Source organism: Oncorhynchus clarkii, chromosome 13, assembly GCF_045791955.1.
Source record: "Oncorhynchus clarkii lewisi isolate Uvic-CL-2024 chromosome 13, UVic_Ocla_1.0, whole genome shotgun sequence".
In the NCBI taxonomy this organism is placed as follows: domain Eukaryota; kingdom Metazoa; phylum Chordata; class Actinopteri; order Salmoniformes; family Salmonidae; genus Oncorhynchus; species Oncorhynchus clarkii.
Genome location: NC_092159.1, coordinates 297,850 through 316,470, shown reverse-complemented (window position 1 = coordinate 316,470; position 18,621 = coordinate 297,850). Strand labels below are relative to the sequence as shown.

Sequence of the window (18,621 nt, the reverse complement as noted above, 5' to 3'; positions counted from 1 at the left end):
TGATTGAACTACAAATCCAAGCTTGCATCAGTAAATAGCTGCTTTTTCAACAGATCAATCCCGTTATTGTATACCTAAATGATCTGTCCCCGCTGAGGACTGAATTCCCACAACTGTACCGGACACCGGAGGCGGTGATTCAGCTCTTTCACAAGTCTCCTCGAGTTGTCTCGGGACGGATTCATCACCCCGGTAAAGAATGAACGGCTCCTCCCCGCTCACGACCGGCAGCTGTCACATGGCTAAATATGTCTGGTGTTGGACCCGCTGTCTGCAGACGTGATACACACTTCGTTTCTCTCCACCGGAGCTGCGAGTCCCCGGTAGAGATCAGTTCATTACTCTACGGAGGCGAAAAGAGGAACCGGGCCAAAAGTTGACCATGTGACTCGGTGTTACTTCCCGCAGACGGACCTGTTTCTCCCGGTTAATTTAACGCTCCTGGCGTGGGCTGCTTTGTGTTTACGTGTTTTGTCGCTGCTTCAGGACAGCTGTTGTTGACGTTAGGCGACTACCGTTACGTCGGTAAGTTAACACCTCGCTCTGACGTTGAACTTTCCGTGTGAAATGTTTAGGATAATGTTATTTACCGACGTCCACCGATCTAAATACATGAATGAGAAGTGAAAGTTAAACATGTTTGTTTCGCTTTTAAGTTGTACTTCGATTAGTTAAGTTTCAACTACACAACAGCAAGACTTTTTAATACCAGTTACCCGGTCAGTGAGTGACAGCTCTCCGGTGCCAAAACGGACTCCACCGGGAAAGTTAACAGGGACACGAAGAAGTGACCAACACACACACTGGCTCTCTAGGATCAACACACAGAGACACCTGGGATTGATTTTTATGACATCATGATTGGATCTCCTGATGTGCTGGCCTTCACCAGTGAAGGGGATTTGGGGGGGTACCCAGATGCCCAGGTCCTGCCAGAGGAGTTCTCCCTCCCTCTCCTTCCCCTCTCTCACCCCTGGACCTCCCCTGCCCATTTCAACAGGGATTTCATACTGGTGGCTGAGTTCTCAGAACAGGTAGGACCTGGGAGGGGGTGGTGTGTGTGTTTTCAAATCATAGTTTATTTGTCACTTGCGCGGAATACAACCGGTGTAAAACCAATAGTGCAAAAAAGGTTTTGGGTGAGTAAAAGAGGGGTTGGTGGGACACAGATAGATATGATGAACAGAGAGTAGCAGCAGAGTAAAAGAGGGGTTGGTGGGACACAGATAGAAATGATGAACAGAGAGTAGCAGCAGAGTAAAAGAGGGGTTGGTGGGACACAGATAGATATGATGAACAGAGAGTAGCAGCAGAGTAAAAGAGGGGTTGGTGGGACACAGATAGATATGATGAACAGAGAGTAGCAGCAGAGTAAAAGAGGGGTTGGTGGGACACAGATAGATATGATGAACAGAGAGTAGCAGCAGAGTAAAAGAGGGGTTGGTGGGTGGTGGGACACAGATAGATATGATGAACAGAGAGTAGCAGCAGAGTAAAAGAGGGGTTGGTGGGACACAGATAGATATGATGAACAGAGAGTAGCAGCAGAGTAAAAGAGGGGTTGGTGGGACACAGATAGATATGATGAACAGAGAGTAGCAGCAGAGTAAAAGAGGGGTTGGTGGGACACAGATAGATATGATGAACAGAGAGTAGCAGCAGAGTAAAAGAGGGGTTGGTGGGTGGTGGGACACAGATAGATATGATGAACAGAGAGTAGCAGCAGAGTAAAAGAGGGGATGGTGGGTGGTGGGACACAGATAGATATGATGAACAGAGAGTAACAGAGTAAAATAGGGGTTGGTGGGTGGTGGGACACAGATAGATATGATGAACAGAGAGTAGCAGTAGTGTAAAAGAGGGGTTGGTGGGTGGTGGGACACAGATAGATATGATGAACAGAGAGTAGCAGCAGAGTAAAAAGAGGGGTTGGTGGGTGAGACACAATGCAGATAGCCCGGTTAGCCAATGTGTGGGAGCACTGGTTGGTCGGCCCAATTGAGGTAGTATGGACATGAATGTATAGTTAAAGTGACTATGCATATATGATAAGCAGAGAGTAGCATAGTGATGTGTGTATGTATTATACTGAGAGTGTATATATTCTGTCCTCCTGTCCAGGTGGAGGGGGTGGTGTGTTTATTACACTGAGAGTGTATATATTCTGTCCTCCTGTCCAGGTGGAGGGGGTGGTGTGTTTATTATACGGAGAGTGTATATATTCTGGCCTCCTGTCCAGGTGGAGGGGGTGGTGTGTTTATTATACGGAGAGTGTATATATTCTGGCCTCCTGTCCAGGTGGAGGGGGTGGTGTGTTTATTATACTGAGAGTGTATATATTCTGTCCTCCTGTCCAGGTGGAGGGGGTGGTGTGTTTATTATACTGAGAGTGTATATATTCTGTCCTCCTGTCCAGGTGGAGGGGGTGGTGTGTGTATTATACTGAGAGTGTATATATTCTGTCCTCCTGTCCAGGTGGAGGGGGTGGTGTGTTTATTATACTGAGAGTGTATATATTCTGTCCTCCTGTCCAGGTGGAGGGGGTGGTGTGTGTATTATACAGAGAGTGTATATATTCTGTCCTCCTGTCCAGGTGGAGGGGGTGGTGTGTTTATTATACTGAGAGTGTATATATTCTGTCCTCCTGTCCAGGTGGAGGGGGTGGTGTGTTTATTATACTGAGTGTATATATTCTGTCCTCCTGTCCAGGTGGAGGGGGTGGTGTGTGTATTATACTGAGAGTGTATATATTCTGTCCTCCTGTCCAGGTGGAGGGGGTGGTGTGTGTATTATACTGAGAGTGTATATATTCTGTCCTCCTGTCCAGGTGGAGGGGGTGGTGTGTTTATTATACTGAGAGTGTATATATTCTGTCCTCCTGTCCAGGTGGAGGGGGTGGTGTGTTTATTATACTGAGAGTGTATATGTTCTGTCCTCCTGTCCAGGTGGAGGGGGTGGTGTGTTTATTACACTGAGAGTGTATATATTCTGTCCAGGTGGAGGGGGTGGTGTGTTTATTATACTGAGAGTGTATATATTCTGTCCAGGTGGAGGGGGTGGTGTGTTTATTATACTGAGAGTGTATATATTCTGTCCTCCTGTCCAGGTGGAGGGGGTGGTGTGTTTATTACACTGAGAGTGTATATATTCTGTCCTCCTGTCCAGGTGGAGGGGGTGGTGTGTTTATTATACTGAGAGTGTATATATTCTGTCCTCCTGTCCAGGTGGAGGGGGTGGTGTGTTTATTACACTGAGAGTGTATATATTCTGTCCTCCTGTCCAGGTGGAGGGGGTGGTGTGTTTATTATACGGAGAGTGTAAATATTCTGTCCTCCTGTCCAGGTGGAGGGGGTGGTGTGTTTATTATACTGAGAGTGTATATATTCTGTCCTCCTGTCCAGGTGGAGGGGGTGGTGTGTTTATTATACTGAGAGTGTATATATTCTGTCCTCCTGTCCAGGTGGAGGGGGTGGTGTGTTTATTACACTGAGAGTGTATATATTCTGGCCTCCTGTCCAGGTGGAGGGGGTGGTGTGTTTATTATACGGAGAGTGTATATATTCTGTCCTCCTGTCCAGGTGGAGGGGGTGGTGTGTTTATTATACTGAGAGTGTATATATTCTGTCCTCCTGTCCAGGTGGAGGGGGTGGTGTGTTTATTATACTGAGAGTGTATAAATTCTGTCCTCCTGTCCAGGTGGAGGAGGTGGTGTGTTTATTATACTGAGAGTGTATATATTCTGTCCTCCTGTCCAGGTGGAGGGGGTGGTGTGTTTATTATACTGAGAGTGTATATATTCTGTCCTCCTGTCCAGGTGGAGGGGGTGGTGTGTGTATTATACTGAGAGTGTATATATTCTGTCCTCCTGTCCAGGTGGAGGGGGTGGTGTGTTTATTATACTGAGAGTGTATATATTCTGTCCTCCTGTCCAGGTGGAGGGGGTGGTGTGTGTATTATACTGAGAGTGTATATATTCTGTCCTCCTGTCCAGGTGGAGGGGGTGGTGTGTTTATTATACTGAGAGTGTATATATTCTGTCCTCCTGTCCAGGTGGAGGGGGTGGTGTGTTTATTATACTGAGAGTGTATATATTCTGTCCTCCTGTCCAGGTGGAGGGGGTGGTGTGTGTATTATACTGAGAGTGTATATATTCTGTTCTCCTGTCCAGGTGGAGGGGGTGGTGTGTTTATTACACTGAGAGTGTATATATTCTGTCCAGGTGGAGGTGGTGGTGTGTTTATTATACTGAGAGTGTATATATTCTGTCCAGGTGGAGGGGGTGGTGTGTTTATTACACTGAGAGTGTATATATTCTGTCCTCCTGTCCAGGTGGAGGGGGTGGTGTGTTTATTATACTGAGAGTGTATATATTCTGGCCTCCTGTCCAGGTGGAGGGGGTGGTGTGTGTATTATACTGAGAGTGTATATATTCTGTCCTCCTGTCCAGGTGGAGGGGGTGGTGTGTGTATTATACTGAGAGTGTATATATTCTGTCCAGGTGGAGGGGGTGGTGTGTTTATTATACTGAGAGTGTATATATTCTGTCCTCCTGTCCAGGTGGAGGGGGTGGTGTGTTTATTATACTGAGAGTGTATATATTCTGTCCTCCTGTCCAGGTGGAGGGGGTGGTGTGTTTATTATACTGAGAGTGTATATATTCTGTCCTCCTGTCCAGGTGGAGGGGGTGGTGTGTTTATTATACTGAGAGTGTATATATTCTGTCCTCCTGTCCAGGTGGAGGGGGTGGTGTGTTTATTATACTGAGAGTGTATATATTCTGTCCTCCTGTCCAGGTGGAGGGGGTGGTGTGTTTATTATACTGAGAGTGTATATATTCTGTCCTCCTGTCCAGGTGGAGGGGGTGGTGTGTTTATTATACTGAGAGTGTATATATTCTGTCCTCCTGTCCAGGTGGAGGGGGTGGTGTGTTTATTACACTGAGAGTGTATATATTCTGTCCTCCTGTCCAGGTGGAGGGGGTGGTGTGTTTATTACACTGAGAGTGTATATATTCTGTCCTCCTGTCCAGGTGGAAGGGGTGGTGTGTTTATTATACTGAGAGTGTATATATTCTGTCCTCCTGTCCAGGTGGAGGGGGTGGTGTGTTTATTATACTGAGAGTGTATATATTCTGTCCTCCTGTCCAGGTGGAGGGGGTGGTGTGTTTATTATACTGAGAGTGTATATATTCTGGCCTCCTGTCCAGGTGGAGGGGGTGGTGTGTTTATTATACTGAGAGTGTATATATTCTGTCCTCCTGTCCAGGTGGAGGGGGTGGTGTGTTTATTATACTGAGAGTGTATATATTCTGTCCTCCTGTCCAGGTGGAGGAGGTGGTGTGTTTATTATACTGAGAGTGTATATATTCTGTCCTCCTGTCCAGGTGGAGGGGGTGGTGTGTTTATTATACTGAGAGTGTATATATTCTGTCCTCCTGTCCAGGTGGAGGGGGTGGTGTGTTTATTACACTGAGAGTGTATATATTTTGTCCTCCTGTCCAGGTGGAGGGGGTGGTGTGTGTATTATACTGAGAGTGTATATATTCTGTCCTCCTGTCCAGGTGGAGGGGGTGGTGTGTTTATTACACTGAGAGTGTATATATTCTGTCCTCCTGTCCAGGTGGAGGGGGTGGTGTGTTTATTATACTGAGAGTGTATATATGCTGGCCTCTTGTCCAGGTGGAGGGGGTGGTGTGTGTATTATACTGAGAGTGTATATATTCTGTCCTCCTGTCCAGGTGGAGGGGGTGGTGTGTTTATTATACTGAGAGTGTATATATTCTGTCCTCCTGTCCAGGTGGAGGGGGTGGTGTGTTTATTATACGGAGAGTGTATATATTCTGTCCTCCTGTCCAGGTGGAGGGGGTGGTGTGTTTATTATACTGAGAGTGTATATATTCTGTCCTCCTGTCCAGGTGGAGGGGGTGGTGTGTTTATTATACTGAGAGTGTATATATTCTGGCCTCCTGTCCAGGTGGAGGGGGTGGTGTGTTTATTATACTGAGAGTGTATATATTCTGTCCTCCTGTCCAGGTGGGTCCCCTACCGGTCCGGACCATCCCTGATGACCCCAGAGTGATCGGTTCCTTCGACCTGAACCATTTCTCTCTACGCATCATGTCTGTCGACTACCAAGCCGTAGCCCCTGGTCCTCAGCCACACCACCAGACAGCTAGTCCTTCCCTCCAGACCCTCCCCCGTCTGGCCTTCTCAGAGGTAGGTAGCCTGGTGTTTAGAGAAGAGGCCCAGCAACCAGACGGTTTGCCGGTTCGAATCCCAGCTCCGACGGGAAAAATCTGGCGTGGAGTGAGCCGGCAACCCTAGTGTTGTTGGCATCATCCTAGATGCCATCGGCTGCCGTTGTGCCCTTGAGCAAGGCACCTAACCCCCTAACAACCAGACGGTTTGCCGGTTCGAATCCCAGTCTCAGTCCTCTGCCAGTCAGTGTGTTTCAGGGGGTTGTGTTGTCAGTATAAAGACTAGTCTCAGTCCTCTGTCAGTCGGTGTGTTTCAGGGGGTTGTGTTAGACTAGTCTCAGTCCTCTGTCAGTCAGTGTGTTTCAGGGGGTTGTGTTAGACTAGTCTCAGTCCTCTGTCAGTCACTGTGTTTCAGGGGGTTGTGTTAGACTGGTCTCTGAGGAGATGGTTGTTCTCCCTCCAGGACTCCAGGGTGGTGCTGGGTGACTCTAAGGAGGGGGTGGTTGTGTCCTTCCTCCAGGGTGGTTCTGGGTAACTCTAAGGAGGGGGTGGTTGTGTCCTTCCTCCAGGACTCCAGGGTGGTGCTGGGTGACTCTAAGGAGGGGGCGTTTGCCTACGTTCACCACCTGACGCTCTATGACCTGGAGGCCCGAGGCTTCGTCCGCCCGTTCTGCATGGCCTACGTCTCTGCCGATGAGAGGAAGATCATGCTGCAGTTCCAGGAGCTGTCGCTCCGCTTCTCCCGCGCCTCCGAGTGCCTGAAGACCGGAAACCGACGGGCCTTCGCCTGCGAGCTGCAGAGGAAGCTTCATGACCTAGAGTAAGAGGACAGAGACACACACACACACACACACACACACACACACACACACACACACACACACACACACACACACACACACACACAACTTCAAGCACTGACACACACACCTTCAAGCACTGACACAGAGTTTGTTTGTGTGAGCGTTTTTAAATCCTTCTCTCTGTTGACAGTGTCGTGTCTTTGGCTATGCCGGATTAAGTGATATGACATGCTATTCTATAAAATAATTTCTCTGTAATTAACCTTTCTGATCTCCCCATCCCGGATCAGGGATCGTGAATACAGACTCAAGCTCATTACCATAACGCAACGTTAACTATTCATGAAAATCGCAAATGAAATGAAATAAATATGCTAGCTCTCAAGCTTAGCCTTTTGTTAACAACACTGTCATCTCAGATTTTCAAAATATGCTTCTCAACCATTGCAAAACAAGCATTTGTGTAACAGTATTGATGGCTAACGTAGCATTTAGCATTAGCATTCAGCTGGCAACATTTACACAAAAAAACAGAAAAGCATTCAAATAAAATCATTTACCTTTGAAGAACTTCAGATGTTTTCAATGAGGAGACTCTCAGATAGCAAATGTTCAGTTTTTCCTGAAAGATTATTTGTTTAGGACAAATCGCTCCGTTTTCTGCGTCACGTTTAGCTATGAAAAAACCCCTGTATCCAGGATTGTGTAAATCTATCAGCAAGCTCATTAGCATAACACAACGTTAACTATTTATGAAAATCGTAAATGAAATGAAATAAATATGCCATCTCTCAAGCTTAGCCTTTTGTAAACAACACTGTCATCTCAGATTTTCAAAATATGCTTCTCAACCATAGGAAAACAATCATTTGTGTAAAAGTAGCTAGCTAGCGTTAGCATTTCGCGTTAGCATTAGCGTTAGCATTAGCGTTAGCATCCAGCACGCAACATTAACAAAACATAAAAGCCTTCAAATAAAATCATTTACCTTTGAAGAACTTCTGATGTTTTCAATGAGGATACTCTCAGTTAGATAGCAGATGCTCAGTTTTTCCAAAAAGATTCCTTGTGTATTAGAATAGCTCTGTTTTATACATCACATTTGGCTACCAAAAAAAATCCGAAAATTCAGTCCTCAAAACGCGAACTTTTTTCCAAATTAACTCCATAATATCGACTGAAAACATGGCAAACGTTGTTTAGAATCAATCATCAAGGTGTTTTTCACATATCTCTTCATTGATACATCGTTCTTGGACACATGCTTTCTCCCCTGAATCAAATGGTAAAGTAGAAGCAGCTGGCAATTGCGCACCGAATTCGACGCAGGACACCAGGCGGACACTTGGAAAATGTAGTCTCTTATGGTCAATCTTCCAATGATATGCCTACAAATACGTCACAATGCTGCTAAGACCTTGGGCGAACGACAGAAAGTGTAGGCTCATTCGTTGCGCAATCACAGCCATATAAGGAGAGAATGGAAAACAGAGCTTCAGAAATTCTGCTAATTCCTGGGTGATGCATCATCTTGGTTTCGCCTGTAGAATGAGTTCTGGGGCACTTACAGACAAAATCTTTGCAGATTCTGAAACTTCAGAGTGTTTTCTTTCCAAAACTGTCAAGAATATGCATAGTCGAGCATCTTTTCGTGACAAAATATCGCGCTTAAAACGGGAACGTTTTTTATCCAAAAATGAAATAGCGCCCCTAGAGCTCTAACAGGTTAATATTACCTGATTGAGCTGATCATGTAAATGTAATTAACTAGAGAGTCAGGCACCACAAAATAATATTTATAGAGCTGTTATCTTCCGAATAAACTCTTAAAGACCTAGTATCATTTTACATCCATAGCAGAATATTAATCTTCACCTTAACTCATCTGAATCTTCATCTTAATTTAATTAAATTATTTTATTTTATTAATTAATAATTCAGTCTCATCTGAATTTTATCTGCAAGAACCCTGGCTAACAATTTGAATCAGCAATACAAAATAGGGTTTAATCATTTATTGACTAAATACCTAACTAATCACACATACACATAATTAAATCTTAACTTGATTACAAATTACGTCATAAAGGAAAACGGCCCCTTTGTTACACAAAGGAAAAGGGGTTGGGTTTGAGTGAAAGAGCGGGAAGACTGAGGAACAAAGGGCGAAGCTGTGCTATCGTAAATACAGTATCTTATGCATTCTAAATTACCGCCCATTTGGAAAAGGAAAATGCAATAAATATTTACTCTGAGCTGCGCTCCAGTAGGTTGGTGGTAGATGGAAGACCGTGTTGCCAAACCGAGTCCTTTGTCCTTTGAAGAATGTCTCTGGTGGTCAATTGAATACGTTGTAGTAACGTCGTTGTGTGATAGACGGAATACTCTGTCTGTTCCTTCCTAACCTGCGTTTGCAGCTGTGGTCGCTAACTCAACGGCTAGGAGGTATCACTTCGTGAATAAGAGTTCAAAAGTTCATACCATTCGCAACCAAAGCTCATGCTGATGTTGGCTTCGTTCTGTAGTTATTATCTGAACCATTCTGACATCTGACCAACCAAAGCTCATGCTGATGTTGGCTTCGTTCTGTAGTTATTATCTGAACCATTCTGACATCTGACCAACCAAAGCTCATGCTGATGTTGGCTTCGTTCTGTAGTTATTATCTGAACCATTCTGACATCTGACCAACCAAAGCTCATGCTGATGTTGGCTTCGTTCTGTAGTTATTATCTGAACCATTCTGACATCTGACCAACCAAAGCTCATGCTGATGTTGGCTTCGTTCTGTAGTTATTATCTGAACCATTCTGACATCTGACCAACCAAAGCTCATGCTGATGTTGGCTTCGTTCTGTAGTTATTATCTGAACCATTCTGACATCTGACCAACCAAAGCTCATGCTGATGTTGGCTTCGTTCTGTAGTTATTATCTGAAACATTCTGAACAGGAAGTTATGTTGTCATCAAGGGCTTATATAGGAAGGGAGAGGAGGGTGTGTTTGAAAAGTTTTATAGCCCTTGTCCCTTCACTGGGGAGGGCCACTGATTGAGCAGCCCTATCTTATGAAAACCCAAATGTCACATTTTAGAAGCTAAAATCACATTTCATCCCATCACAAATAATTTCATATTCAAACATTTAAATTGAACTACAATTCCATGTGAATCCGATAACTCTGATGTGTAGACTTTCCACTGTAGAGTCATCTTATCATTGATGAGAATGTATCAGATGACAACCGAACTGACATCATATTCATTAAGTACCACCGCATATGTTCAATTGGTCGGATTACCAGAATATAGTTCATTTCCCCCCACCTTCTGATGTTCCCAGAATCTCTATGTTAACCAAGGGGTTTTTAAATGTAACATCAGTAGGGTAGAGAGAGGAAAAATGGGGGAAGAGGTATTTATGACTATCAGAAACCTATCTCCCAGGCCAACGTCATGACAACAGGTACACACGATCCACAGAGTTTGTTTGTGTGAGCGTTTTTAAATCCTTCTCTCTGTTGACAGGTACACACGATCCATCCTTCAAGCAACGCTTCAAAGGATATCCAATGAGAGTGCGGAGATCAGGGAGGAGGCGGAGCTGCAGAAGACGGCCAACGAGCTTGCTAGCGTGGATCGTTCCATCCTGGACCACAGATCCCTCCTCCACCAGGTCACTTCCTATCCCAACAGGAAGTTAAAAGACCCTGGCTTTCTGCCCTACGACCCCTCCCTGATCCCAGAGACCCTCTCCTTGACTCCTGATCCCCCCTCCCCCTCATACACCCCCCAGCTGGTTTCCGGGGCGTCGCTAGGGGGCGGGGGCTGGTCAGCGAGGCGGTTCGACCGCCGTCTGAAGCCGTTGGAGGAGCTGAGCGACTGCTACTTCCTGTCTCTGACGCTAGAACAGCTGGGCAACGCAGAACGCCGTCTCCGTGGAGACCAGAGTGTTCTACACAACCGTCGCATCACACACAGGCTCTCCAGGACGCTTTCACACACACAGTTCCTGTTCCAGCTCTGGGACCAGGAGGAGGAGGAGGACCTGGAGGAGGAGGGGGCGGGGCTAGAGGGAGGAAGCGACATGATGTCACATCCTGTGGCGGGGGCGGGACCACCGAGCCTGGAGTCGTTCTTCTCCTGCGTGGAGGAGGTGTCAATCAAACTGGAGACAGGAAGTGGAGGGGCAGAGCCGACACTTGATCCTGAGGGAGAAGGAGTAACCGTGGAGACGAGCCCAGGCAGCGTGAGCAGCGGAGACAGCATTGAGGTTCTGGGGACGGAGCGCTCGTATAGAACACAGGGACTAACCCACGTGGAACTCAGAGGTACAGTGAATTCAGAAACTTCAGACGTGTTGCGACGTCGTTACGGGGGGGGGGGGGGGGGGGGGGGGGTTGCGACGTCGTTACGGGGGGGGTGTTGAGACGTCGTTACGGGGGGGTGTTGCGACGTCGTTACGGGGGGGTGTTGCGACGTCGTTACGGGGGGGTGTTGCGACGTCGTTACGGGGGGGTGTTGCGACGTCATTACGGGGGGGGTGTTGAGACGTCGTTACGGGGGGGTGTTGCGACGTCGTTACGGGGGGGTGTTGCGACGTCATTACGGGGGGGTGTTGAGACGTCGTTACGGGGGGGTGTTGCGACGTCGTTACGGGGGGGGGGGTGTTGCGATGTTGTTACGGGGGATGGTGCGACGTCGTTACGGGGGGGGGGGGGGGGGGGGGGTGTTGCGATGTCGTTACGGGGTATTGTGTGTGTGGGTTGAGAAATACATTTTTTAATCCATTTTAGAATAAGGCTTTAACGTAACAAAATGTGGAGATTAAGTCAAGTGGTAAGATCTATTGTTATTAAACTATAGGGGTGGGTTTGTACGTGCATCAGGGTGACGGCTGTGTATTAATTAGACTCCTCTCCTCCTATAGAGTTGTCTGGTGGGTCAGGGGTCAGGGCTGTGTATTAGACTCTCTCCTTTCCTCCTATAGAGTTGTCTGGTGGGTCAGGGGTCAGGGCTGTGTATTAGACTCTCTCCTCTCCTCCTATAGAGTTGTCTGGTGGGTCAGGGCTGTGTATTAGACTCTCTCCTCTCCTCCTATAGAGTTGTCTGGTGGGTCAGGGGTCAGGGCTGTGTATTAGACTCTCTCCTCTCCTCCTATAGTGTTGTCTGGTGGGTCAGGGGTCAGGGCTGTCTATTAGACTCTCTCCTCTCCTCCTATAGAGTTGTCTGGTGGGTTGGGTCAGGGTGAAGGCTGTGATGTGGTGCGGAGTTGTGCCCCTGCGGAGGTGTGGATGAGACGTGACGTGCGGTCCCTGGCACGGAGGGCGAACAGCGAGGACAGTATTGAGATCATCAGCACCTCAGACTCCATCTTCCCCGACGACCTCATCTTCAACGCCATCACAGAGGAGGAGCCTGAGGAGCATGGAATCATGGGTAGTGTAATCCAGGAAGAGGAGGAGGAGGAGGCACCGGTTGAGGACACGCCCATTCAGCAGCACAGCGCCCTGGGTATTGTAGTTCACGAGGAGGAGGAGCACACTCGGCACCAGAGAATCCTGGGTAATATAGTCCAGACGGAGGGAAAGGAGGAGCTGGAGGACACTCCCACTCGGCTGCACAGCACCATGGGTATTGAAGTCCGGGAATTGGAGGAGGAGAAGCCAAAGAGATGGGACACTCCGGCCCCCACGTCTGAGCCCCAGATAACTCTGGGTAAGACTGTCTGTTTGTCCTCTTCAATAATAATAATGACATATCTGTCAAGAGAATTTTCAATCCCAATGATAATAACTAACAATAAGCTTTGACCAATCCCGAGGTTTGTAAGACCCTGGGTTTAATAATAATTAGGCAAAGACTCAGTTTATGCAAAAGGTTCGTACAGTTTATTCACGAGAGCGCTCTGAAGTCCATTATACAAAGACATTCATTTTATAATGCACATACCTCCACACAAACAGTAGATATCCTACACACATACATACACACGAACAGTAGGTGAATTGTATCCTTCCCCAGAGTTCTCACCACTGTTTATCACTACCCAGCGCTGTCAGTTCCATTCCCCCGAGATTACAGGAACCTTGAGAAGGACTCCCTGTCCTATCACACGTTTCTCAAAGTTCTAGCCAGGTCGGGTCAAACACAGTTGAATTGTTCTCGGTATTTTCTTCGACACACACATTTCTCTCCCTCCCATGTCTCTACTGAACCTTATTGGACGTTTATTAATCATTAATTGTACTACATAAACCAATAATCACTAATAGTTTCAGGGTGGAATACTTTAATCATTACCTTTTTAAGCATATTAATCAATATCCCAGATTCTTTTTTCCCGTATTATCTGTTTTCTCTCTTAGTAACTGATATAGTTTCTGTCTCCAGTCCACCAGGTGTCAGTAGAGGGCTCCTCCCAGCAGTACGAGGGTCACCATGCCAACGGCGAGGTCAGAGGTCAGGCTGGGCGTGACAGCAGGCGGGTGGTGGTGCCTGACCTCCAGGTGAACTTTTCTATCCCCTTGAGGTTAGATGTTAGAGGTCGGGGGTCAGGGGGGCGGCGGTTGCTAGGCGACACCGCTTACAGGCTGAGTGTAGATGAGGCATCGGACTGTATGAGCAACATCAGCACCTCTCCATCTTCCTCTCTGCCCCCCGCACATCTCCATGGCAACCACAGCGCTAGTAATCCGCGACGACATCAGCGCCAGAGGAGGAAGGCGGGTCCTGGAGCCCTCAAGTTCCTGCGGCAGAATTCCTTCTCCCAGAATGCCGTGTTCTGCCTGCTAAGTGGACGGCCGCTGGTGGTGATTGGTGGAGAGGAGGGTTCCGTGAGGAGGACGGTCGCTGCCCTCTCGCTCTACCTGCCTTCACCTGGTCGCTATGGAGATGCTGTGCAGCCTTACCTGGCCACGCCCCTTCAGCTGACAGACCTGCTCACCTGGAGACTCATCGGAATCCACAGGTAAAAACAGAGCATCAAAACCCTGATGTATCATGGGTAAATTGTGACTGACTGAGCTACAAAGGATATTGAGTAGTGATTTATCAGGCCTTTATAGTCCGTTGTAATGTTGACCGTCCCCATTACTCTGCCTCCTATCCAAGTTCTAGATCAGGTATTTCCAAACTGGGGTATTGTGATGTCATTGTGCGGTATTGTGATGTCATTGTGGGGTATTGTGATGTCATTGTGGGGTATTGTGATGTCATTGTGGGGTATTGTGATGTCATTGTGGGGTATTGTGATGTCATTATGGGGTATTGCGCAATGCCGTCGGGGGTACGCCAAATTAAAATGGGATTCACATTTTTAAAAACAATCCGTTTCTATTTTCCAACGGGGCTATACATAAACTAAAACATAGTTATAGTTATATAAACATAAACTATACATTTGAGTGAGTTATTTTTTCTTTTTCTTGCCTGAGTAGCCTCGTTTCACCGGCAAAATTCAAATTAAACCACTAAATAACTTCTATCTTTCTCCCCAGGACGTCTCCTACAGCTCCCAGCATGCTTCACTCTCTGGCTCGTTACGGACGGTACCTGGCCGTGCTGGACCTGGACCAGCGTACACTGAGAAGCCCCGCCTACCACGGACACCTCATTGGCCGGCTGGCCAACCCCCACACTCTGATAGGCTAGTGAAATTCTTAGTCTTTTTTTGTTGTTGATTTGTCTTGTACATAGTTACAACAGTTCACCTCAATGGGGGCTTCTGTGACAGGAGGGGGGGGGGGGGGTAGAGACGTGGTGACGGGGGGGGGGGTAGAGTCGTGGTGACGGGAGGGGGGGGTAGAGTCGTGGTGACGGGAGGGGGGGTAGAGTCGTGGTGACGGGAGGGGGGGTAGAGTCGTGGTGACGGGAGGGGGGGGTAGAGTCGTGGTGACGGGAGGGAGGGGTAGAGTCGTGGTGACGGGAGGGGGGGTAGAGACGTGGTGACGGGAGGGGGGGGTAGAGTCGTGGTGACGGGGGGGGGGGGGTAGAGACGTGGTGACGGGAGGGGGGGGTAGAGACGTGGTGACGGGAGGGGGGGTAGAGACGTGGTGACGGGAGGGGGGGTAGAGTCGTGGTGACGGGAGGGGGGGGTAGAGTCGTGGTGACGGGAGGGGGGGGTAGAGTCGTGGTGACGGGAGGGAGGGGTAGAGTCGTGGTGACGGGAGGAGGGGTAGAGTCGTGGTGACGGGAGGGGGGGTAGAGACGTGGTGACGGGAGGGGGGGGTAGAGTCGTGGTGACGGGAGGGGGGGGTAGAGTCGTGGTGACGGGAGGGGGGGTAGAGTCGTGGTGACGGGAGGGGGGGGGTAGAGTCGTGGTGACGGGAGGGGGGGGTAGAGTCGTGGTGACGGGAGGGAGGGGTAGAGTCGTGGTGACGGGAGGGGGGTAGAGACGTGGTGACGGGAGGGGGGGGTAGAGTCGTGGTGACGGGAGGGGGGGGGTAGAGTCGTGGTGACGGGAGGGAGGGGTAGAGTCGTGGTGACGGGAGGGGGGTAGAGACGTGGTGACGGGAGGGGGGGGTAGAGTCGTGGTGACGGGAGGGGGGGGTAGAGTCGTGGTGACGGGAGGGAGGGGTAGAGTCGTGGTGACGGGAGGGAGGGGTAGAGTCGTGGTGACGGGAGGGAGGTGTAGAGTCGTGGTGACGGGAGGGAGGGGTAGAGTCGTGGTGACGGGAGGGGGGGGTAGAGTCGTGGTGACGGGAGGGGGGGGTAGAGTCGTGGTGACGGGAGGGGGGGGTAGAGTCGTGGTGACGGGAGGGGGGGGTAGAGTCGTGGTGACGGGAGGGGGGGGTAGAGTCGTGGTGACGGGAGGGGGGGTAGAGTCGTGGTGACGGGAGGGGGGGGTAGAGTCGTGGTGACGGGAGGGAGGGGTAGAGTCGTGGTGACGGGAGGGAGGGGTAGAGTCGTGGTGACGGGAGGGAGGGGTAGAGTCGTGGTGACGGGAGGGAGGGGTAGAGTCGTGGTGACGGGAGGGGGGGGTAGAGTCGTGGTGACGGGAGGGAGGGGTAGAGTCGTGGTGACGGGAGGGGGGGGTAGAGTCGTGGTGACGGGAGGGGGGGGTAGAGACGTGGTGACGGGAGGGGGGGTAGAGTCGTGGTGACGGGAGAGGGGGGTGGGGGGGTCTCTATGGGTAGTTACGAGTTGTCAAGTTGTAATTCAGTTGGGTGAAATTGGCTAATGGCCAACAAGCTGTGTCAACCATAATCCAAAACAACAGCTGTCATGCTCGTAAACAAATTATAGTGTTCAAAAACATATTATAATAGATAGATTAATAAATCATGCTTTGTTGCATTTAACTGCTGAAAATGCTGTTCTGGAGGTCATTTCCTTAGTAGGTGATGTCAGAGGTCAACATATGGGAGCTGTCTCACCCAGCGATTCCCACTACTATTGGCCAGTTGGAGGGGCGTTCCAGTGGATGTTTCTCCCAGGGATCTTACATTCCCACTACTATTGACCAGTTGGAGGGGCGTTCCAGTGGACGTCTCTCCCAGGGATCTTACATTCCCACTACTATTGACCAGTTGGAGGGGCGTTCCAGTGGACGTCTCTCCCAGGGATCTTAAATTCCCACTACTATTGACCAGTTGGAGGGGCGTTCCAGTGGATGTCTCTCCCAGTCCAATGGGATCTTAAATTCCCACTACTATTGACCAGTTGGAGGGCGTTCCAGTGGATGTCTCTCCAAGGGATCTTAAATTCCCACTACTATTGGCCAGTTGGAGGGGCGTTCCAGTGGATGTCTCTCCCAGCGATTCCCACTACAATTGACCAGTTGGAGGGGCGTTCCAGTGGATGTCTCTCCCAGTCCAATGGGATCTTAAATTCCCACTACTATTGGCCAGTTGGAGGGGCGTTCCAGTGGATGTCTCACCCAGCGATTCCCACTACTATTGGCCAGTTGGAGGGGCGTTCCAGTGGATGTCTCTCCCAGGGATCTTAAATTCCCACTACTATTGACCAGTTGGAGGGGCGTTCCTGTGGATGTCTCTCCCAGGGATCTTGCATTCCCACTACTATTGACCAGTTGGAGGGGCGTTCCTGTGGACGTCTCTCCCAGTCCAATGGGGTCTTAAATTCCTACTTCCACTTGGTTATGAACACAGCATTCCTGTCTTATGTCTTGACCTGCATCTTCCACTAAACTATTTGAATGTGTATCACAGTGTAAAATGTGTTGACTGTTTGTTTGTGTTTCTATGTCCAGGTCGTGGCAGCACCTACCTTCTCCACGTGGAGAGCTGCCTCGCTGAGCTGACCGCTAAGGCCTTCCTGTTCTCCTGCTCTCCTGACCTTTCAACTCTAACATCGGGTAGAGCTCAGAGTTCACCTGGGGGTCAGGCACCACCCATCTGCCACAGCCACTCGGACCTCCAGCTTCCCAGCCTCCCCGGGGAGGACGATGACTTCACGCTGACTCAGCGTCGCAGGGACTTCCTGTGTGGGCGGGGTTTCAGCGGGGAGGATGACCTCCGGGTGATGCACTTCCTGTCTGACCTCATCAAACAGCACCACGCAGGAAGTGGTCCTCCGGCCCTCCGCTTCTCCTACAGTGCCGCCCCTTTACATAGAAACACCACAACATAGATATACAGCCCTGTCCCTTTACATAGAAACACCACAACATAGATATACAGCCCTGTCCCTTTACATAGAAACACCACAACATAGATATACAGCCCTGTCCCTTTACATAGAAACACCACAACATAGATACACAGCCCTGTCCCTTTACATAGAAACACCACAACATAGATATACAGCCCTGTCCCTTTACATAGAAACACCACAACATAGATATACAGCCCTGTCCCTTTACATAGAAACACCACAACATAGATATACAGCCCTGTCCCTTTACATAGAAACACCACAACATAGATATGCAGCCCTGTCCCTTTACATAGAAACACCACAACATAGATATACAGCCCTGTCCCTTTACATAGAAACACCACAACATAGATATACAGCCCTGTCCCTTTACATAGAAACACCACAACATAGATATACAGCCCTGTCCCTTTACATAGAAACACCACAACATAGATATACAGCCCTGTCCCTTTACATAGAAACACCACAACATAGATATACAGCCCTGTCCCTTTACATAGAAACACCACAACATAGATACACAGCCCTGTCCCTTTACATAGAAACACCACAACATAGATATACAGCCCTGTCCCTTTACATAGAAACACCACAACATAGATACACAGCCCTGTCCCTTTACATAGAAACACCACAACATAGATATACAGCCCTGTCCCTTTACATAGAAACACCACAACATAGATATACAGCCCTGTCCCTTTACATAGAAACACCACAACATAGATATACAGCCCTGTCCCTTTACATAGAAACACCACAACATAGATATACAGCCCTGTCCCTTTGCATAACTAAAGCATTTCTTCCATACTGTATCCTGTCTATACTGTGAAAGGAGAGAGCCAGAGCCTGTTCCCTATATAGTGCACTACATACTAGTAGTGTACTATGTAGGGAATAGTGAGCTGTTTGGGAAGGACCCCTGTGTATGTGAATGGTTCTGTTGCTGAATGTAATCAATGTAAACATAACGTGACACAGCTCTACCTCCAACACTA

General features: G+C 48.7%; 1 protein-coding gene across 2 annotated transcripts; it reads left to right on the top strand.

The window, feature by feature from the left end:
• The first annotated feature begins 259 nt into the window (after window positions 1–259).
• Window positions 260–17,625, top strand: LOC139424246 (guanine nucleotide exchange protein smcr8a-like). Of its 2 annotated transcripts, none has more exons than XM_071175926.1 (8): window positions 260–1,034; window positions 6,033–6,215; window positions 6,766–7,016; window positions 10,526–11,328; window positions 12,221–12,715; window positions 13,391–13,967; window positions 14,497–14,645; window positions 17,211–17,625. In XM_071175926.1, the coding sequence occupies exons 1-8, from the start codon at window positions 858–860 to the stop codon at window positions 17,588–17,590; spliced, it is 3,015 nt and encodes a 1,004-aa protein (XP_071032027.1). In that variant the 5' UTR covers window positions 260–857; the 3' UTR covers window positions 17,591–17,625. The 2 variants fall into 2 exon arrangements, with proteins under 2 accessions (XP_071032027.1, XP_071032028.1); XM_071175927.1 differs by having other exon boundaries at window positions 264–1,034; window positions 14,497–14,649; window positions 17,211–17,408.
• Window positions 17,626–18,621: the final 996 nt, after the last annotated feature.

Excerpts from the sequence above, each read along its gene's own strand:
- LOC139424246 (XM_071175926.1), top strand. The coding sequence starts at position 858 with ATGATTGGATCTCCTGATGTGCTGGCCTTCACCAGTGAAGGGGATTTG. Across the intron at positions 1,035-6,032 it reads TGGCTGAGTTCTCAGAACAG|GTGGGTCCCCTACCGGTCCG; the intron begins GTAGGACCTGGG and ends CCTCCTGTCCAG. Across the intron at positions 7,017-10,525 it reads AGGAAGCTTCATGACCTAGA|GTACACACGATCCATCCTTC; the intron begins GTAAGAGGACAG and ends CTCTGTTGACAG.